Genomic DNA, 23,555 nt, shown 5'->3' with positions numbered 1-23,555 from the left:
CTGATGTAAAGTAGACAAGTGGGAAATGTTATTTCGTAACTATTTTGTGTGAAATATCTCACATTTATGGGCATAAATTTTCAAAGTTTGAAAATTGCAAAATTTTCACCATTTTCGCACAATTTCCTAAATTTTCATAAATAAACGCAAAAAGTATCGACCTAAATTTACAACTGACATGAAGTACAATATGTCACGAAAAAACAATCTCAGAATCGCCAGGATCCGTTGAAGCGTTCCAGAGTTATAACCTGTCAAAGTGACACTGGTCAGAATTGCAAAAAATGGCCCGGTCATTAGGGTGTTTTAGTGGCCAGGGGTGAAGGGGTTAATTTTCTTTTTTTAGTGGTGGGAAAGCATTTTTTCCATTTTAATGGAGCTGTGTAAGGGCTTTATTTTTTTTGGAGTGGTGAGCTGAAGTTTCAATGGTACCATTTTAGGGTACATACGTTTTAATCACATTTTATTGTTTTTATTTTCACACAGGTAAGGTAAAAAAAATGCCATTCTGGCAGATTTATATTTTGATGGAATATAACTTTTAATGATGTGATACTAAATATGTTTTTAAAACTTTTTTTTTTATTATTATTTTGAATAGGATCTTTTGTTTTTTTAGTTCTTTATGTATAGAGATGATTACGGATGAGCAAATGTATTCGCCACTATTCGCTATTCAACGGATAATGGGATATTCGAGGTATTTGCTAGCCGACGGATAAAACAGCATCCGCTCCGATACTTTCATTTTCATTTCTGGACTTCCTGGCGCCTGTTTTCCAGCCAATGAACACATCTGATGTTGCTTGCCCAACCAGTAACGCCACAGCCATCTTTGTTGTGGGGTTACTGTAATTGGCTTAGCTGCACAGCGTCATAGGGGGCTATATAAGGCAGCGGCCATTTTGTGAACACATTCATCGGGAGCTGGTGGTGGTGATAGACGGTATTGTGTGAGGGAGAGCATTCTTAGATCCAACTAAAGTAGTCCTTGTAAGGGCTGAACACTGTGTCCAGTAGCTGCTAGCAGCTGAAGAAATCGTAGAACCATCTATAGGGACAGTGCAGTTCCTTGTATGAGATTGCGTTCCTGCAGCAAAATCCTAAATAGTCCTTATAAGGACTGAAGCTAGTAGTCAGTATTTGCTATCAGCTGCATAAATCGCCAGGCAGCAAAACAGTGAATGCAGAACCAGCTATACAGGGCCAGTGTCAGCGCAGTGCCTTGTAGGTGATAGCGATCATGCTGCAAACTTCTAAAATAGTCCTTCTAAGGCTATGTGCACACACTGCGTTTTTTTTGACACTGCATTTTTGTGCGTTTTTTAGCACTAAAAACGCACAAACGCAGCGTCTTTGAAAAACGCATGCGTTTTTACCGCGTTTTTGGCCGCGTTTTTGCTCACTGCGTTTTTCTGCGGTTTTCTTTTCAGTGAACATTGCCATTAAAGATTGTTGAAGAAAAAAAAAAAGGTCTGATGTCATTTCCTTCCATACGTTCTTCATTCTCAACTAGTGTATGCAGGAGAGCAGACAGCTGCAGAACTACAAGGCTCAGCATGCTCCATCCAGGACTGTATGCTGGAGGGAGAGTCAGGGGGAGCAGACCTACAAGGCTCAGCATACTCCATCCACTAGTGGATGCAGGAGAGCAGACAGCAGCTCCAGAACAACAAGGCTCAGCATCCTCCTTCCAGGACTGTATGCAGGATTTCTTTGCCCCCCCAAACAAAAAAATGACGTGGGCTTCGCCATATTTTTGTATGCTAGCCAAGTACAGCAGGCAGGTACGGGCTGCCTCCAGCTGCCTATTTGTACCCGGCTGGTAACCAAAAATATAGGGAAGCCCTTTTTTTTTTTATTTTTATTTCATGAATTTCATGAAATAATTAAAAAAAAAATGACGTGGGCTTCGCCCAATTTTTGAGTCCAGCCAGGTACAACTAGGCATCTGGGGATTGGAATCCACAGTGCAGGGTGCCCATGCTTTCTGGGCACCCCCGCTGCGAATTGCAGTCCGCAGCCACCCCAGAAAATGGCGCTTTCATAGAAGCGCCATCTTCTGGCGCTGTATCCAACTCTTCCAGCTGCCCTGGTGACGGGTGGCTCGCTGGGTAATAATGGGGTTAGGGCTAGCTGTATATTTTCAGCTGACCCTAAGCCCGAAATTCATGGTGTCACGCCAATATTAGACATGGCCACCATGGATTTCTAGTAAAGAAAAAAAAATAACACAGAAAAATATTTTTATTAGAAATAAAACACAACACAATTAGTGACTCCATCTTTATTGAAATAAAGAACTCCCCTCCACAGTAATCCTGGGTCAAGGGTCCCGCGCCGTCCAATCCGGATCCAATATCGTCTGATCGGTTTGCTGGAAAGGCAAAGCGATCAGATGATGTGTCAGGTTCTAGGACGTAAATTACATCACACAACAGCTGATTGTATAAAACCCATTTATAAAATCAGCTGATGCATCAGTGCAAAAAAAATACTTATGTGCTGATTACCGGCAGCTCCTGGAGCGGAGTCTGATCCCATCCGATTGCTGCAGGAGCTGCCGGTAATCAGGGATGAAGTCTCCTGACTGCATCCGCTGACAGGTTAAGCCGGCCGGGTGCCGGCGTCACCGCGATACTTACGATCACCTGATGCGTCAGGTGACTGCATCAGGTGATCAGCGCCAGGTCCTGCAGCTATCGGAGGTGTCCCGGCCGTCTGCACACAGCCGGAGCGGCGGTACCGGGAGAGGAGCTGGGAGCGGACATGGCACCGGGAGTCTGCAGACAGGTATGACTTTTTTTTTTCTACTGTTCACTTTTGTTTTCGCAGCTGCCTCCACCTCCCGCCCAGACATGGCGCCGCACGCAAGCTGACATAAACAGGACTGGAGGTGGACGCAGCGGTGACGGTACCGGGAGGATTCACGCTTCTGTGTTTACTGACAGAAGGAATCCTCTTCCTGTACATGTCACTTAACTGCCCACCCCTTGCGTTTATAGCTGCGTTTTGTAGTCATAGAAACACACTAAAACGGAGCTATATTTGCAATTTGCTGTTTTCATTGTGTTTTTGAACATCTCATTGAACGCAATGGGTAGAAAACACAGTGAAAAACGCAAAAATAATTGACATGCTGCGTTTTTGTTGGCACAAAAACGCAGGTAAAAAAAAATGCTGTGTGCAGACAGCAAAAATGAAAACTCATAGACTTTGCTGGGGAAGCAAAGTCATGCAGTTTTCTGAGCAAAAACGCACCCGAAAAATGCCGCAAAAAACGCACTTTGTGAACTTACCCTAAGGACTGAAGCCCGTAGTCAGCTCGATAAATTGCCAGGCTGCAAAACAGTGAACGCAGAACCAGCTATAGGGCCAGAGACAGTGCAGTACTTTGTTAGGTGAGAGAGATCTATCTGTAAACCAAAAAAACCCCCAAAATCCTCTAAATGCTGCATACGGTATGTTAGTGCCGTGTCTGATATAGGGAGAGCTTTTTCACAGGCAGGGAGAGATTTAAAGCTGTCCTGACATCTGCTGCTAATAATCAACAATCCCAGCACTGCTACATCCCTTGTGTCTGTTCGAATAGGATTAGGTATTTCAACTGCCAAAGAAAAAAAAAAAAAGTCCCAAAATTTCCAAAACAGATTCAGTTGTAGTGTAGTACCTGTCAGCCACCATCTCAATTCATACCAGCACAGTTGCGTTCTTGTGTTGGCTTCATAACGTACATACACTTCATAGTACCCTACTGCTAAAAAAAAAAAAAAAATTGCTGCGACAGCCTGTAGTTCTGCCTGAAACCAAAAACGTTATAGCACCAACCTAGCATCCTGGTGTTTCATTTATATTTTACAGAACATAGATATTGTCCTGCTGCTACTAAAACCCAGTGTCAGTGTTACCAAATTTTTAGTTAATACTCTGTGTCAGTGTCTCTGCTTCTGCCTGAAGGCAAATACCTTCATAGCACTAACGCATCCTGGTGTTAACTTCATATCTTACAGAACCTAGATAGTGGCCTGCTGCTACTCAAACAGTCTGAGTGGCAAAAAACAATACTAAAATAAAAGTGGTGTCAAACCCTGTTTTCTTTTAGGGCTGAAAGACATCTTTGTCGACTCCTCGCATCCAAAAAAGTATTGGCCTCTAGGTATTCCTTTCTTTAAGTGGCCTGGGAGATTATTTTCCCACCTAAGGAATGAACTCATCAAAGTAGGTTTTCTGTACGTATAGGTTTTAGGCTATGTGCGCACTTACCGGATTTTGCCGCGGATTTTCCGCGGATTTGCTGCATGTTTCGCTGCAGAAAATGTTCATAACATCTCTGCAGTGAATCACCAGCAAATCCTATGGAGAAAAAAAATCCTGTGCGCACTGGGCGGAATTTGACAGCTGCATGTTTTGCTGCGGGAATCCCGCAGCAAAAACAAGTGCATGTCACTTCTTTTCCGCACATCGCTGCGGGATTTCACTCCATTGACTCCAATGTTAATCATGAAATCCCGCAGGGAATAACGCAGGCAGCAAATTCTGTGCGGTTCACTGCATTTTCCTGCGTTATTCCCTGCGGTATTTCGCGGTTTACCTCCGGTAATGTGCATCGCTTGTCTGCGGTTTTGCAGGGAAGTGATGTCATTACAGGAAGAGGAAGCGGAGCAGAGAGTAAACACACACACAGATCACAGACACACACACATCACAGACATAGAACACATAGACACAGACACATAGAACACACATAGAAAGAAAACGGAAATATAGACAAAAAAGAACGTGGGCTCCGCTGCATATTTACTGTCCAGCCAAGGTAAGCACACAGCGGCGGCCCGGTATTCTCAAGCTGGGGAGGGAGAGGGGCAGGGTTAATGTCCCCCGCCTCACTCCCCCTCCCGCAGCCGAGAATATCAGCCGCAGCTGCCCCGGGACTGTCGCATGCATTATGCGGCACTACCGGCGTGTCCTCGGCTCTTCTTGCCACCGTGTAGCAGTGGTAGCAAGGTAATACAAGGGGTTAATGGTGGTGGGGGACCACCGCCATTAACTCCAGGCTTGATCATGGCAGCGTCTATGTGACAGCTGACATGATCAACCCGTAAGTAAAGTGAAAAAAACACAGACACCGAAAAATCCTTTATTTTAAATAAAACAAACAAGCCTCGTTCACCATTTTATTAACCCCTCCCGTACCAAAGCTCCGGCGTAATCCACAGGTCCGACGTCCTGCGCTGCTTCCATCCAGCCGCGACTGTCACAGACACAGGCTGAATGAAAGCAGCAGACAGCAGAGGTAATTACCGGTCATTTCCCACGGCCGGTAATGTGAACTCACTGCCGACCGTGGGAAATGCAGCGATCTGTCCTCTATCTATCTATCTCTCTCTCTATCTATTCTTCTGTCCATCTACTATCTCAGAATTAAATGACTTTTTTTTTTTTGTTTTTTTTTTCTTCTTCAATGTGCTTTATTGCATTGAATGCAATAAAGCACATCCCAACCTGCATGCGGCAAAACCGCGGCAATACCGCGAATAATACCGCGGTAAAACCGCGGCAAACCGCATGCAGTTTTCGGGTGCGGTTTCCTGCGGTTTTTTACCACGGGTGCGGTAATCTTTGAGAGCATGCGGAATTTTCACAAGAAAATTCCATTTCCCAGTGCGCACATAGCCTTAAGGATACCCTCATCGGTCTTAGTCACCAGCACATCCCAAAAAGATAAAGAAGTTAAGTTCGCTTCAAAAGTGAAGTGTTGGCCGATTGAATTCCTGTTGAGATTCTCAACAAACATCTCCAGTTAACTCATGGTGCCACGTCATGACAAAAATATTGTCAATAAAGCTGGCCCATAAGTCAATCCGATCAGCATCGCTTGCCTGATCACTGTCCTCAGAGAACATTATGTTGTCCTCCCACCAGCCCAGGAGAAAATTAGCATAAGCAGGAGCGGAGGGGCTCCCCATTGCTGTGCCCCTCAGCTGGTGGTAGTACTTACCATCGAAGGTAAAGAAATTCTTCTTAATTCAGATTAAGGCCCTGTGCGCACTTGCCGTTTTTTGCCGCGGATTTCCTGCGGTTTTGCTGCATGTTTCGCTGCAGAAAATGTTCATAACCTCTCTGCAGCGATTCACCAGCAAATCCTCTGGGCAAAAAAAAAATGCTGTGCGCACTGGGCGGATTTTGACAGCTGCATGTTTTGCTGCTGGATTCCCGCAGCAAAAACAATTGCATGTCACTTCTTTTCCGCACGTCTCTGTGGGATTTAACTCTATTGACTGTAATGTAATCATGAAATCCCGCAGGGAATAACGCAGGCAGCAAATACTGTGCGGTTCATTGCGTTTTCCTGCGGTATTTCGCATTTTCGCATTGCGAATTTTTCGCATTGCGTTTTCAGGATATAATGTTCATCACTGCCTGCGTCTTGTAGGGAAGTGATGTCATTATGACAGGAAGAAGAAGCGGAGCAGAGAGTAAACACATATCACACACACACACACACACACACACATATAGAATACACACAGAAATCAAAATTTACATATATATATATATATATATATATAAAAAAAAAAAAAAAAAAAACACACACGGGCTCCGCTGTATTTTTACAGTCCAGCCAGGTAAACACACAGCGGCGGCCCGTTATTCTCAGGCTGGGGAGGGCGAGGGCCAGGGTTAATGCCCTCCCCCTCCCGCAGCCGAGAATATCAGCCTGCAGCTGCCCCGGGACTGTTGCATCCATTATGCAGCAGTCCGAGTGTCCCCGGCTCTTCCAGATCGCCGTGATGTGGTGGCAATCCAGGTAATAAGGAGTTAAATGGCGTCGCATCGCTGCCATTTAAGTCCAGGCTTAATCATGGCAGCGTCTGAGACAGCTTTCATGATTAACCCGTAAGTAAAGTGAATAAACACACACACACCGAAAAATCCTTTATTTTTCCACAGGTGTGCCTCTAATTAACTCAGATGTTGCCAACAAACCCATCAGAAGCTTCTAAAGACATGACATTATATGGACTGCCCCATATTGTTTAAAGGCATAGCACTCTTAGGCGGGATTTGCATGTTGCGATATCGGTAACAATGTCTTACCGATGCAGAAGCGATTAGACACACCCCATCGCAGGTGCAATATCCTTTGATCACACCATGATTGTCTATTTTGTTTCACATTACACAACTGCTGTTGTGATTTTAACGACCATAGAAGCAATGTTGGATTGTTGTACGATTCCTAAGGGCAACTGTGTGATTGTATGAAATCTCCCATAGATCTTTCATGATATACCGGTCCTTGTCTCTTTTCCATACCTTTGCTCGTGTACTTTCTATGACATCCATACCATCATTTATAGCCTCGTTCTACTTCCGTTCACGCATTACTTTCTTTAAATGAGCATGTCGACTCCTTGTTTTTGATTGATCTCCATGTAGTATTTATTGTGCGGATGTGTCTTCCACACCTGCTGGTGTGTGTTTTTGGTTGCACGTGTGGTAAGTATGTTATGTTCAAATGTAAGGTTGTCTAATAGGTGTGTATAGTCCTATTTTCTTAAGCAATTGTTTGATTAAGAGGTAATGAAAATGAACTTTTTTTTTTTATGCGATTTTTTTTTTTAAGTTAATTTTGTAATGTTAGTTTCATACATAAAAAAAGTTTTTGTTTTATTTTAACCAAAAAAAAATTAAGTATAAATAATTAACAAAATTACCTTATCACAGGATAATCAAAAAAAAATCTCCGAAAAAAAGAATAGGGTTTCACACCTATAACAAATAGCCACGTGTATTGCTAACGCAATGGATCCAAAATATGGAAGACAGAATGCCACCACAATAGGTTAAAAAAAAACAAACAACCTTATAAAGCATGTAAGCACCTCCCATACGCTGATGCATAGACCAATTAACACGCAGAAGTAGTTGTCCTAATGAGGTGTGTAGAGCAAACTTGAAATAAATCCAAACGAAAAAAAAAAAATCATTCTAGACTTTACATGCAGCAATCCGGTGAAAGACTTTGACGATACCTGTTCTGCCTTCTTTCACGTAATGCTGTGCATCTCCGACATACAGCTAAACCCTTGTTCACATTTCAAATAAACAGACTGTGGAGTTCAATAGCTTTGATTTATTAGCTGGTAACGTGAACTTGATTGCAGTATACGTGGAATATACAGTGAATGTAGGAATATCCGTCCTCCGGTACCACCTCCCTCTCCTCTCATCTCAGCTGAAGACTTTGCCTCTTTCTTCAAGCGGAAGATTGACAACATCAGAGCAAGCTTTGGCCCACAATCACCACAGCCCCTCATCATAGCTACTCATCCCTCTTCCTCCAAATCCAGCTTCTCCACCATGACAGAAAACAATCTCTCCACTCTACTCTCAAGATCACATCTAACCACCTGTGCACTGGACCCGCTCCCATCGCACCTCATCCCCAACATCACCGCAGTCCTCATCCCAGCCCTAACCCATCTCTTCAACCTATCACTAGCAAGTGGTGTATTCCCTTCATGCTTTAAACATGCCTCTATTACACCCATTCTCAAAAAGCCCTCCCTTGACCCATCCTCTGTGTCAAACTATCGCCCCATATCCCTTCTCCCCTACGCCTCAAAACTACTGGAACAGCATGTCCATCTTGAATTGTCCTCATACCTCTCCTCCTGCTCCCTCTTTGACCGGCTTCAATCTGGCTTCCGACCACATCATTCTACCGAAACTGCCCTAACCAAAGTCACCAATGATCTACTAAATGCCAAAGCCAAGCGACACTACTCTATCCTCCTCCTCCTGGACCTGTCTTCTGCCTTCGACACAGTAGACCATTCCCTCCTACTACAGATTCTCTCATCTCTGGGCATCACAGACTTTTCCCTATCTTGGATCTCCTCATACTTAACCGACCGAACTTTCAGCGTCTCCCATTCTCACACCACTTCCTCATCTCGCCCCCTATCTGTCGGTGTCCCTCAAGGCTCAGTTCTTGGACCCCTGCTGTTCTCCATCTACACCTTCGGCTTGGGACAGCTCATAGAGTCCCACGGCTTCCAGTATCATCTCTATGCCGATGACACACAGATCTACCTCTCTGGACCTGACATTACCTCTCTACTAACCAAAATACCACAATGTTTGTCTGCTATTTCATCCTTCTTCTCTGCACGATTCCTAAAACTTAACATGGACAAAACAGAGTTCATTGTCTTTCCTCCTCCTCACTCATCTCCTCCAACAAGCCTTTCCATCAAACTTGATGGTTGCTCACTCACCCCAGTCTCACAAGCTCGTTGCCTTGGAGTGACCCTCGACTCTGCTCTATCCTTCAAGCCACACATCCAAGCCCTCTTCACCTCATGCCGATTACAACTCAAAAATATCTCCCGGATTCGTGCTTTTCTTAACCAAGAATCTGCAAAAACATTAGTGCATGCCCTCATCATCTCCCGCCTCGACTACTGCAACCTCCTGCTCTCTGGCCTCCCTTCCAACACTCTTGCACCCCTCCAATCTATCCTAAACTCTGCAGCCCGCTTAATCCACCTCTCCCCTCGCTACTCCCCAGCCTCGCCACTCTGCCAATCCCTTCACTGGCTTCCCATCGCCCAACGACTCCAGTTCAAAACATTAACCATGACATACAAAGCCATGCACAACCTGTCTCCTCCCTACATCTGTGACCTAGTCTCCCAGTACCTACCTGCACGCAACCTTAGATCCTCACAAGATCTCCTTCTCTGCTCCTCTCTTATCTCCTCTTCCCACAATCGTGTACAAGATTTCTCCCGTGCATCCCCCATACTCTGGAACGCTCTACCTCAGCACATCAGACTCTCCCCTACCGTGGAAAGCTTCAAGAGGAACCTCAAGACCCACCTCTTCCAACAAGCCTACAACCTACAATAGCCCTCAGCCCAGTAGACCACTGCGCAACCAGCTCTGTCCTCACCTATTGTACCATCACCCATTCCCTGTAGACTGTGAGCCCTCGCGGGCAGGGTCCTCTCTCCTCCTATACCAGTCTGTCTTGTACTGTTAATGATTGTTGTACGTATACCCTCTTTCACTTGTAAAGCGCCATGGAATAAATGGCGCTATAATAATAAATAATAATAATAATAATAATAATATCCAAGATGCAGTTGAATACGGAATACAGTATATCCAAGATACTGTTTTATACGGGTAAAAACTATAACAAGAAAATGATTACAGTCTGTACAGTGTTAATACAGAGTTAACATAGCATAACAGTGCATGAGATACAGTTCTTATGAGAATGTAGGTGAAAGGTCACTGTATCTGCAATACATAGAAAATCTTATCTATACAAACAAGACAGGGATGACACTAAAGGTGTAGAATTACAATGTACAATGCATTTACTACACTCTTCCATCTAAGATTCTATCACTAACACATGTAATTTGCTTTGCTCACCGGATTACACTAGGCAGGGGTGAATGTACAGAGAGGTAAGTCGGCAGGTCCTTTCCTAACAAATCCAAAGAGAAAATGGCTGCAGGCTTCTTCTCAGCTCAGGGAGGCATTCCTTACCCAGAATATATTTAGCTTAAAGGGAAACTCAGCAATTCAAAAGAATAACAACGACCTCTAGAGGTTGTAACAGAAATTGCAATGAATGACTTAGCAGGCTGCCATAAGGCAGAACAATACCACTAAAATCGCATGATGGAACTTCACTATTATTGGAAATGTCAGACCCTACACCGATCATGCGATTACGACGTTTTTGCGCTCGTTAATCATATGTAAAAAGGATTCACATACGCACCTACATTCAGAAACCTACAGGCCATTGCCTCTCAGACACTTACAGACTCTCTACACTCATCACTGTCCCCTATCTCTTCACTTTCCTGTCCTGATCTGGCTGTAAACCACTACAATGAAACACTCAGAAGAACCCTGGACCAAGTAGCACCCCTAACCCTCAGAACCTCCAAACACCAAGTAAAACAGCCTTGGCTCACATCACAAACTCGATTTCTCCAGCGATGCTCCAGGAGTGCCGAACGCCTATGGAGAAAAACCCACACACCAGAAAACTTCATCCACTACAAGTTCATGTTGAGGACCTACAACTCTTCCCTTCACCTCGCCAAACAGACCTACTTCACCACCCTTATCTCCTCACTATCCAACAATCCAAAAAAGCTCTTTGAGACCTTTCACTCCCTCCTCAGTCCTAAAGCACAGACCTCTATCACAGACCTTCATGCTGATGACCTGGCCTCATATTTCACAGAGAAAATAGAAAACATCCGCCGAGAGATCAGCTCCCAGCCACCAAGCTTTGTGAATCCCATCCCTCCCCATATCCCATCCAGCTGACTTTCCACATTTGACCCAGTCACAGAGGAGGAAGTCTCCAGGCTCCTATCCTCTTCTCGTCCTACCACTTGCCCTACTGATCCCTTTCCCTCACACCTTCTCCAGTCCCCCTCTCCTGTTATCACTACTCATTTAACTAAAATATTCAAATCTCTCTCTTCTGGTATCTTCCCCTGCTCCCTCAAAACACTCTATCATTACTCCATTATTAAAAAAACCTCTTGTTCCACCCTGCACAAGCAACTACAGACCAGTCTCCAATCTCCCCTTCATCTCCAAACTCTTGCAGCGCCTGGTCTACTCTCGTCTCACCCGCTACCTATCCTCTCATTCTCTTCTAGATCCTTTACAGTCTGGCTTCCGCCCTTTACACTCAACAGAAACTGCCCTTGTCAAAGTGACCAATGACCTATTGACAGCAAAACATAACGGTGACCACTCTCTGCTTATTCTTCTTGACCTTTCTGCCGCCTTCAACACTGTTGACCACCATCTCCTTCTCTCTATGCTCCATTCTATCGGCCTAAAGGACAATGTGCTTTCCTGGTTCTCTTCCTATCTTTCTGGCCGCTCATTCAGTGTATCATTTGCTGGCTCCACATCTTCTCCTCTTCCTCTCACTGTTTGGGTCCCTCAAGGCGCCGTCCTTGGCCCTCTTCTTTTCTCCCTCTACACTGCCCCAATTGGAATGACCATCAGCAGATTTGGCTTTCAGTACCATCTTTATGCTGATGACACACAGCTATACACCTCATCCCCTGAGCTCACGCCAGCTGTACTACAGAACACAAGTGACTGTCTGACTGCAGTTTGCAACATAATGTCTGCGCTCTATCTGAAACTTAACCTTTCGAAAACTGAACTTCTTTTCCCTCCATCTCCCAACCTTCCTAAACCTGACGCCTCCCTCTCTGTGTGTGGCACAACGATAAGTCCTAGGCAGCAGGCCCGCTGTCTGGGTGTTTTACTTGACACTGATCTCTCCTTCACCTCCCACATACAATCTCTTTCCCGCTCTTGCCGCTTGCACCTCAAGAACATCTCTAGAATCCACCCCTTTCTCACAATGGAAACGACAAAAACTCTCACCGTGGCCCTGATCCTCTCTCGCCTTGACTACTGTAACACTCTATTAAATGGTCTCCCCCTAACTAGACTCTCTCCTCTACAGTCCATCCTTAATGCAGCAGCTAGGGTCACCTATCTGGCTAACCGCTACTCGGATGCCTCTGCTCTGTACCAGTCATTGCACTGGCTGCCCATATATCACAGGATCCAATTTAAACTGCTTATTCTCACCCACAAAGCTCTCCACAGTGCAGCACCCCCCTACATCTCCACCCTCCTCTCTATCATCCCACCCATTCTCTACGCTCTGCAAATGACTGTTGACTAACATCCACACTAATTCGGACCTCCCACTCCCGAATCCAAAACTTCTTCCGAGCTGCACCAAACCTCTGGAACGCTCTACCCCAAGAAGTTAGGACGAATCACAAGTTACTCAGCTTCAGACGCACCCTAAAAAAAAGCATCTCTTTAGGGCGGCCTATCACACTCCCTAGCCGAACTAATTTCACCTAATCCCTCCACAACTTCTTAGAAAATAACCCCACGTCAAACTCCATGGCACCCAAATGCATCAAGGCTCTGGCCAACTGGTCCAGGAAGCCATTATCTATCCCCCATTTCCTTGAGATGGCTGGATTATCATTTTAAATAAGCACTTGTACCTTGCCCCCCCCCCATCTCATTGTAGATTGTAAGCTCTCACGAGCAGGGCTGCCTTTTTTCCCTTTAAATATTGTATCTTCTATAACGGTTACTTGTTTGTATATGATCCTCCTGAATTATAAAGCGCTGCGGAATATGTTGGCGCTAAAGAAATAAATATTATTATTATTACCTGCGATGTCGTAGTGTGCAAAGCCCGCCTTAGTGTATGTAAAATTTTGACTTTGCAGAAAGTAATAAAAATGCCTTAATACATTCTCTCACTCTCATTCTGGAATTTGACCTAAATTGTGAAATATTTATTCTGATTTCATGTCAGATAGTGAGAAAAACATGCTTGTGTGTCTTTTTAGATAGTGTATGTAAACTTCTGGCCTCTACACATTATACACACACACACACACACACACACACACACACACACACACTCTGTGTCCACCGCCATTAACTTGAGAATACCCCAAAACAGCTGTCTGTGGATGGATATTATGTTTTTTGTATAGGCGGTTTCCTTGTCTGGTTGGTTTCCCATGGTTGTTCCTTCCCGGTGAAAGACCTGGCCAGTTTCCTGCCAGCGTTGAGAAACATGTGATGGTGTCTCAGCGGCATTCTTGTTTTGCATTAACTTGAGAATGGCGCCATCTATAGGCATAGAAGTGGTGTCTAGGTATAGTAAAGTAGCCATGCGCTACACAATGAAACCATCTATTGGACCACCTGGTGGAAAACAACGGAGTTAGCATTTTTATCTTGAAAATGGAACGAGATAGAGGTAAAAAAAGTGAATAAAAAAATTAGGCAAATGGGGGGGGGGGATGAGACCACTGCGCTACCCACACGTGTAAATGATATATAAATGTTTGGGAATAAACAGTGAGGCTCCTGGCAACACTTGCCGAAAAATATAATATGCACCGCTCCCCCAGCCCGTCACTGCGGTGCGATTTCAGCATCATGGTGATGGACAGCGGCTGTGCATATTATATGAGCGGGAGCAGAAGATCTAACGCTGCCGCCCACAGCGTTCACCTGCCCCCAGCAGCACTCCAGAGCTGCTGCCCCCACCTCCCCTGGACCCTGCAGTGTATTATATATATATATTATATATATATATATACACACAGTGCCTACAAGTAGTATTCAACCCCCTGCAGATTTAGCAGGTTTGATAAGATGCAAATAAGTTAGAGCCTGCAAACTTCAAACAAGAGCAGGATTTATTAACAGATGCATAAATCTTACAAACCAACAAGTTGCAGTTAGGTCCAGAAATATTTGGACAGTGACACAATTTTCGCGGGTTGGGCTCTGCATGCCACCACATTGGATTTGAAATGAAATCTCTACAACAGAATTCAAGTGCAGATTGTAACGTTTAATTTGAAGGTTTGAACAAAAATATCTGATAGAAATTGTAGGAATTGTACACATTTCTTTACAAACACTCCACATTTTAGGAGGTCAAAAGTAATTGGGCAAATAAAGCAAACCCAAACAAAATATTTTTATTTTCAATATTTTGTTGCGAATCCTTTGGGGGCAATCACTGCCTTAAGTCTGGAACCCATGGACATCACCAAACGCTGGGTTTCCTCCTTCTTAATGCTTTGCCAGGCCTTTACAGCCGCAGCCTTCAGGTCTTGCTTGTTTGTGGGTCTTTCCGTCTTAAGTCTGGATTTGAGCAAGTGAAATGCATGCTCAATTGGGTTAAGATCTGGTGATTGACTTGGCCATTGCAGAAGGTTCCACTTTTTTGCACTCATGAACTCCTGGGTAGCTTTGGCTGTATGCTTGGGGTCATTGTCCATCTGTACTATGAAGCGCCGTCCGATCAACTTTGCGGCATTTGGCTGAATCTGGGCTGAAAGTATATCCCGGTACACTTCAGAATTCATCCGGCTACTCTTGTCTGCTGTTGTTATGTCATCAATAAACACAAGTGACCCAGTGCCATTGAAAGCCATGCATGCCCATGCCATCACGTTGCCTCCACCATGTTTTACAGAGGATGTGGTGTGCCTTGGATCATGTGCTGTTCCCTTTCTTCTCCAAACTTTTTTCTTCCCATCATTCTGGTACAGGTTGATCTTTGTCTCATCTGTCCATAGAATACTTTTCCAGAACTGAGCTGGCTTCATGAGGTGTTTTTCAGCAAATTTAACTCTGGCCTGTCTATTTTTGGAATTGATGAATGGTTTGCATCTAGATGTGAACCCTTTGCATTTACTTTCATGGAGTCTTCTCTTTACTGTTGACTTAGAGACAGATACACCTACTTCACTGAGAGTGTTCTGGACTTCAGTTGATGTTGTGAACGGGTTCTTCTTCACCAAAGAAAGTATGCGGCGATCATCTGGGAGTGTGCACTTTCAGCCCATATTATATATATAATTGTATTTCTTAACATGTTTTTGTAAACAGCTAAAATAACAAAACTTGTGTCACTGTCCAAATATTTCTGGACCTAACTGTATGTTGCTCAGTTAAATTTTAATAAATTTTCAACATAAGAGTGTGGGTCAATTATTATTCAATCCCTAGGTTTAATATTTTGTGGAAAAACCCTTGTTTGCAATTACAGCTAATAATCGTCTTTTATAAGACCTGATCAGGCCGGCACAGGTCTCTGGAGTTATCTTGGCCCGCTCCTCCATGCAGATCTTCTCAAAGTTATCTAGGTTCTTTGGGTGTCTCATGTGGACTTTAATCTTGAGCTCCTTCCACAAGTTTTCAATTGGGTTAAGGTCAGGAGACTGACTAGGCCACTGCAACACCTTGATTTTTTCCCTCTTGAACCAGGCCTTGGTTTTCTTGGCTGTGTGCTTTGGGTCGTTGTCTTGTTGGAAGATGAAATGACGACCCATCTTTAGATCCTTGATGGAGGAACGGAGGTTCTTGGCCAAAATCTCCAGGTAGGCCGTGCTATCCATCTTCCCATGGATGCGGACCAGATGGCCAGGCCCCTTGGCTGAGAAAGAGCCCCACAGCATGATGCTGCCACCACCATGCTTGACTGTAGGGATGGTATTCTTGGGGTCGTATGCAGTGCCATCCAGTCTCCAAACGTCACGTGTGTGGTTGGCGCCAAAGATCTCGATCTTGGTCTCATCAGACCAGAGAACCTTGAACCAGTCTGTCTCAGAGTCCTCCAAGTGATCATGAGCAAACTGTAGACGAGCCTTGACATGACGCTTTGAAAGTAAAAGGTACCTTACAGGCTCGTCTGGAACGAAGACCATTGCGGTGGAGTACGTTACTTATGGTATTGACTGAAACCAATGTCCCCACTGCCATGAGATCTTCCCGGAGCTCCTTCCTTGTTGTCCTTGGGTTAGCCTTGACTCTTCGGACAAGCCTGGCCTCGGCACGGGTGGAAACTTTCAAAGGCTGACCAGGCCGTGGAAGGCTAACAGTAGTTCCATAAGCCTTCCACTTCCGGATGATGCTCCCAACAGTGGAGACAGGTAGGCCCAACTCCTTGGAAAGGGTTTTGTACCCCTTGCCAGCCTTGTGACCCTCCACGATCTTGTCTCTGATGGCCTTGGAATGCGCCTTTGTCTTTCCCATGTTGACCAAGTATGAGTGCTGTTCACAAGTTTGGGGAGGGTCTTAATTAGTCAGAAAAGGCTGGAAAAAGAGAATTAATCCAAACATGTGAAGCTCATTGTTCTTTGTGCCTGAAATACTTCTTAATACTTTAGGGGAACCAAACAGAATTCTGGTGGTTTGAGGGGTTGAATAATAAATGACCCTCTGAATAAACTTTTCACAATTTAAAAAAAAAAACAAAAAAAAAAACCAACATTCTTTTTTGCTGCAGTGCATTTCACACTTCCAGGCTGATCTACAGTCCAAATGTCACAATGCCAAGTTAATTCCGAATGTGTAAACCTGCTAAATCTGCAGGGGGTTGAATACTACTTGTAGGCACTGTATTTAAGCGAAAAATACGGTACCTTAATAAAATCACAAAGTGTTAGTCACACTGCATTAACCTCTTCTGATTAAAATTGAAATTTATTCTGATTAGAACTACAACATTCCATTGATTCCTGAATCAGACACCCGCATTTGTGTATCCTTTCAATTAGACAACTATTGTCATCTACAGTTATTTATCCTCCATTTTGTTCAGTTATATTTCTCAAAATTACTACCAGTTTCTGAACCTGTATACTGACCAGACCACCATAACCTACCATTAAGATGTCCATAGATTCATCTAATTATTTCAGGTAATCAATATATTTTGCCGAATGTGAATATTGTTGCTCAGATATATTTTCTATTCATTCTTTATTCATCTGTATACATTGTTATACATATATTTCAACATTTTTCGGCAAGTGTTGCCAGGAGCCTCACGGTTTATTCCCAAACATTCATATATCATTTGCACGTGTGGGTAGTGCAGTGATCAATTGCACGTGTGGGTAGTAATTGATCAATTGCAGCTCCGCACATTTCCTTCAACCAGTGCCTGAGCGCTGCCATTTTCAACTTAAATAATGAATTAACAAATTGTAGGGCATCATCAATTCAATACGATTCGACACCTTGCATACGGAAGTGATATATGAAATCCATGACCCCCCTCCAAAAACATTGAATGCTGGTCACACATATGGCGCTCATTTAACTTCGATGCTCAAAGTGGCCACCGTCAGCTGCAATGCACATCTGGACTCTGGACAGCATGGTAGGTGACACGATTGCACAAGCATCTGTGATACGTTGTCGTAGGTCCTGCAATGTTGGTGGAGGGGTCGCATACACCTGCTGTTTGATGTAACCTCACAGAAAGAAGTCCAATGGGGTCAGGTCAGGTGAGCGTGGAGGCCACTCCACGCAGCCACCATACCCAATGACTTGTAGGAAGGTCTCCATGAGGTATGGCTTCACGTCTGCAGCCTTGTGAGTTTTACACATTCTAATCATAGCATTTCTGTATGCAAAGTGTTGATTCGTATTGAATTGATGATGCCCTACAACTTTGTAATTCACTTTTTTTTTTCCTCTATCTCGTTGTTTTTGAGATAAAAATGCTAACTGTTGTTTTCCACCAGGTGGCGCTATAGGTGGTTTCATTGCGTAGCGCATGGCTACTTTACTATACCTAGACACCACTTCTATGCCTATAGCTGCCGCCATTCTCAAGTTAATGGCAATGGACAGGATATGGGTGGACAGACTGTACATACATACACATACACACACACACACACACACACACACTAATCCTGTAATTAAAATGCCAACAATCCACAATAAGCTTTCGCATAATCCATTCATTTTATTAACTCATATTTAACATTATCATTAAAAACACAAAATACTTCCACCAAACGGTTTATCCATATTAATCCCCTATCCTGACAATCTAGTCAGCAGCTGATCCACGCTTCATTCGCTGCATAAAGTTAGCTGAAGTGAATGATACTGTGTAAATATGTCTCTTCTTGCTCCGCAGTAATAAATAATGCCATCGATGGTGTCACCGGCGGGGCAGTCTGCTGTTCCTTGCTCTGTAAAAGGTCAACAAATCAAAGATCTTGATGTGCTAATAATCACCATCAACCTCCTGTTGAATTATGGCAGTAAATCTCTGCTGCCTCCAGCCACAAAGTAATGTTCTCCGTCCTCATAGCACCTTTTAAAATGTTTACTGCTGCTGTAAAGCCTGGCTGCAGACTGTGCCGGTGTAGTAGTGTTATGGGTCTTGGTCTACTGGGTTTGGGGTAAATGAGATAATGGGTGGCCTAGCTTTGCAAACACTGCTATATTTGAAGATTAATAAATGGTGCAAATCCAACAACGTCCTGCAAGAGAACTAATGCTCGCTGTAAAGGAGGCTCCACATCCAAGGTAACATCTCTCTTCCGCAAGATTCCTAGACTAGATTCAGTCACGTTGTGGCAATGCTTTACTTTGAGGGATTTCAGCTTGGCACAGTATTCTGCAAGAGTCCTGTACAAAAGGCAAAAAAAAGGAATTTGCTCAGATGAAAATAATATAAACCTTTATCACATTGTCTTGTGAGAAGCTTTGGACATTTAAGGTATGTTCCATCGTAGCATAAATCAGCGGATTTTTCAGATAAACTTGTATTTTATAGTATCAACATTGTGCATGCTCATATGGAGAGATATTCACGTAAGGCACCTAGTGCAATGGCTGTTAAGTGCAATACAAAGGATAAAATTGGCATCTTACAACATTTTCAAAACTTCTGCTGCTTATTTACCACAGTTTCTCAGCAACTGGATTATGGAAGGTTGTAGATACCAGTCTTAGACCATGGTTCAGGATTCCCTGTTCTTCTGGCGCAGGCATTAGCATTTGTCTTTCAAGAGTTTGAACCAAAAGTACTGAGCAATACTGGAAAGTAGGTTATAAAATCAGATGTTCTTAAATGCCCTTCTGACCTTAATCCCATTAGAAATCTGTGCCACGATTTTAGTTGTGCAAATTATACCTGCTCCCCAATTACCATATTTTTCGGACTATAAGACGCACCTGACCATAAGACGCACCCTGGTTTTAGAGGAGGAAAATAGGAAAATAAAATTTTAACCAAAAAATGTGGTCATGACACACTGTTATGGGGCGAGGATCTGCTGCTGACACTGTTATGGGGGTAAAGTCCCCAGATTCTTTACTAAGGTACCCCATTCTGGTAACGATCCTCCTGCCTTGTATATCCATCCTGCTCATAATATTCCCCCATCCATCCTGCTCATAATATACCCCCATCCATCCTGCTCATAATATACCCCCCTTCCATCCTGCTCATAATATACCCCCCTTCCATCCTGCTCATAATATACCCCCATCCTGCTCATATTATACCCCCTTCCATCCTGCTCATAATATACCCCCTTCCATCCTGCTCCTAATATCCCCCCATCCTGGTATATGGCCTGTATCCTGTGGCACAGGAAAAAAAAAAAAAAAACGTTTATACTCACCTTTCCTCACTCCCTGCAGCACCGATCATCTTCAGCTCTGTCTCAGCTGCAGCGCCGCTATGTGGAGCCGTCACCGTTGTCTGCAGCATCGCGATGTCTTCCTGTCTGTGCCGGTCAGCTAATCTGTGTGGACACTAGCTGTGCGCACAGCGATGACGTAATCGCTGTGCTCACCTCCCGCTCTCTACACAGATCAGCTGACCGCCACAGACAGGAAGACATCACGATGCTACAGGGGGACAGCTCCACACACGGTGACTGGTGAGTACACTGATTCACTGCATCCCGCGCTGATAATTATGCACGGAGGGCAGTGAATACAGCCGCACATGATCACTCCAGGCTGTAGTTGCCAGGGGTGATCATGCGGGCAGGCTGTTAATTATGCACGCACCCCCCGCTCATCATCCCACCCACCTGTCAGTGCCGGCTTTAGCGCTGAGAGATGATGAGCAGGAGGATGGGCATGCATATGAAATGAGCGGGTCCACGTGGTCACGGCAGACGCTGCGACAGCCTGCTCGTGCCCCCGATGACCCGCTCCACTGAAGCACCCTCATTCAGACCATAAGACGCACCCCCCACTTTCCCCCCAACATTTGGGGGGAAAAAGTGCGTCTTATAGTCCGAAAAATACGGTAACCTAATCAAGGTTAGTTATGTGACAATTATTCCACATTTATAACTCCATCCCCCGATGACCTATTCCACATCTACAACCCGAGAGTTTTGCCACATACTGCAAAACACAAGATCGATAACAGAGAAAACTATATTACAGACCAACACCTTTCTCCACATCTACCCAGCCCCACATAACTCACTTTGCTACCATTACAGATATCCACCTTAAGGCACGGTTCCACTTGTGTTTTGCACAGACGAGTGCAATCCCATAAAACATCGGCCTGCATTCTCACCAGTGCAAAATTATGGGGCAGTGTCCATCTGCGATTGATTTCTCATGCCATATGGGCCTGAAAAATGAATTGCAACATGCTGCGTTCAGCACTGAGTTTTGGGCTCACACGCTCACATACAAGTCTATGGGTACGTGTGAAACATCGCACTGCACTCGCATGTAATCTGAGTGCAGTGCAATATACGCAGAGGAGATGGAGAGAAAGTGCTCCCTCTTCTCCACAGCTGTGATACAATAGTAAGATCAGATCACAGTCACATGACCCTCGGCTGACATTCGCAGCAGAGGGTCATTAGCATATGGCTTCCGATGCACTCACATCAGAAGCTATGCGCAAGTGTAATCATACCCTTACTGTCCAAATCCCACCTCACTACTTGTCGACTAGACCCTATCCATTCTCAACCCCTAAGCTTACTACAGTGTTTATCACAGTTTATCACAGCTACAACCTACCTTTAAAAAGGGACTCTCTGAGCACAGAATGACTGTGCAAAGTAAGTACCGCCACTCAGTGCATCATTGTGTCGCCACACATTTAAACACATCTTTCCACCTGCTGGTTTTCTCTAAATCTCCACCCCCATCCTCTTTTGATAGCTCTGGCTTCATAGAACCAGAAAAAGGTGAAGATAGATGGTAAACAACCAGGTGGAAAGGTGTATTCAAAATCTGGCCTTGCCATGATGCATTGAGTGCTTGTACTTTGTTTGAACTGTCATTCTGTGCTGATAAAGTCCATGCAAGCCCATCAATAAGCACTGGCATTTTCCCCCTTCTTTTAAAGCACCATCCCAGAGGTTTTTTTTATTTTCGTTTGTTTTTTTTTGTTTTTTTAAAAGTTCAACGCTGAGGCGGTATCACTAACCTACGGTCCCTAAACATAGTATTCTACTTTTTGGCTGCTGACATCAGCTCTTCTCCGTGCCACTCCGGTTTTGATGCACTATCTTGTGACCGTAACTTCTGACTGACTGAAAATCCGAGGTAACGGTTACAAGCTTTCAATGCAAGTCTATGGGAGCCTCATTCTGGCTCTCAAACTTAAATTAGTTGCGACTTCTAGATCGCCCAGCAAACACTGGAGAGATCCAATCTAGCAGGTCATAAACTGCTGGAGACTGACTAGAGTAGTGCCAATTAAAGATTAAGACGGTGGCATGTAAGTATGAGACTAATTGCAGGGAACTTAGGTCAGTGGCACCATTCCAGCGGTAAAACAATTAGAAAAAAAAAAAACCTTTGGTGCTTTAAACACAGAGCACACCCATCCTTATGCAATCCGGCCAGTGTATCCAGCTACTGCCCTATTGCCCCATCTAATTAAACCCATTTGCTTTTCAACTTTATTTAGAGCAAATCCACCTTGAACTATTCTCCAACACCTCATTCAAATCTGACAATCTACAATCTGATTTGTGACTCCAGCACTCTAGTAGTGACTGATTCAGTAATGATCTGTTCTGTCAAATAAAACTACCTTATTTTTCGCACTATTGGCTATGTGCCCACGCTGCGGAAAATGCGCGGATTTTGCCGCGGATTTCTCACGGAAAAGCCGCGGATTTTCTAGAAATCTGCAGCACAGATACTCCCCAGCCATTTCTATGGCATTTGGGAAATGTTGTGCCCGCGCTGCGGATTTTTCCGCAGCGGAAATCGTGCGGATTTTCGTGCGGAAAAATCTACAGCATGTCAATTATTGTTGCGGATTTCTCCGCAGGGTTCCATATACTTACCTGCCTTGATAGAGACCCGAGTCACTTTCTCCGTCCGGTGTAGCGGCAGTGGCAGCAGCGCGGTGGATCCAGCCAGGTACAGGAAGGAAGAGGTGGGCGGGGCCTGCACGAGCTCCGGTCATGTGACAGCCGGAGCTAATTCAGGCTTGCCCACCTCCAGCACAGTGCACCAGACGCTGACAGAGTGACCCGGCTACCGGAAAGCGAGGTGCTGCATGATGGAGGTAAGTATGAGCACCCCGATCACTGCAGCACTTGTTCTGCATTGAGGATGCAGTGCCGAAGCCATGGTACTGTATCCTCAATGCAGAATGCCCGCACCATATCCACACGACATTCCGCTGTATATCCGCAGCATTGAAACAGAGAAAGTTCTGTGCGGATTTCTGGGAGCACCTGCGGAATGTCTTGCGGATATATCCGCAGGACAATGTCCCCGTGGGCACATAGCCTAAAAGACGCACTTTCCCCCCCCACAAATGTTGGGGGAAAGTGGGGGGTACGTCAGTTTGAATTAGTGGCCAGAATTAATTTTTGAAGGTTATGAGACTCACGAAAATAGTCCGCTTTACGGTTTGTGGATCAAATACATCCATTCAAGTGGATAGTACTTAGCTGCCATCTTTATGTAGTTAAGAGTGCTGTCTGATTTTTACAGTCTACTACAAGGGTGGTGGTGCCATATCCAACAGGGGAAATGCAGCTGGCCTATTATGACCTAGATCTGCAGGAAGCAAAAAGAGTATGCCAAGTTGATGAGAGATCCTGGCACGCCTAGGTGTAAATCTGGCTGTCAGGGCTCAGCGGGTGCATCCCTGGGATTAT

At 44.5% G+C, this 23,555-nt stretch overlaps 1 protein-coding gene across 2 annotated transcripts in view; it reads right to left on the bottom strand.

The window, feature by feature from the left end:
- Positions 1-18,374: 18,374 nt before the first annotated feature.
- The window catches only part of FBXL15 (F-box and leucine rich repeat protein 15), a 47,971-nt gene continuing 42,790 nt past the window's right edge, over positions 18,375-23,555 (bottom strand). For both annotated transcript variants that reach the window (XM_075347225.1, XM_075347226.1), the window contains exon 5: positions 18,375-19,068. In XM_075347225.1, the coding sequence (XP_075203340.1) occupies positions 18,879-19,068 (190 nt within the window). In that variant the 3' untranslated portion in view covers positions 18,375-18,878. The remainder of the gene's footprint in view (positions 19,069-23,555) is intronic.

Source organism: Anomaloglossus baeobatrachus, chromosome 5 (genome assembly GCF_048569485.1).
Source record: "Anomaloglossus baeobatrachus isolate aAnoBae1 chromosome 5, aAnoBae1.hap1, whole genome shotgun sequence".
NCBI classification, from domain to species: Eukaryota; Metazoa; Chordata; class Amphibia; order Anura; family Aromobatidae; genus Anomaloglossus; species Anomaloglossus baeobatrachus.
This window is presented reverse-complemented; position numbering and strand designations above follow the sequence as displayed.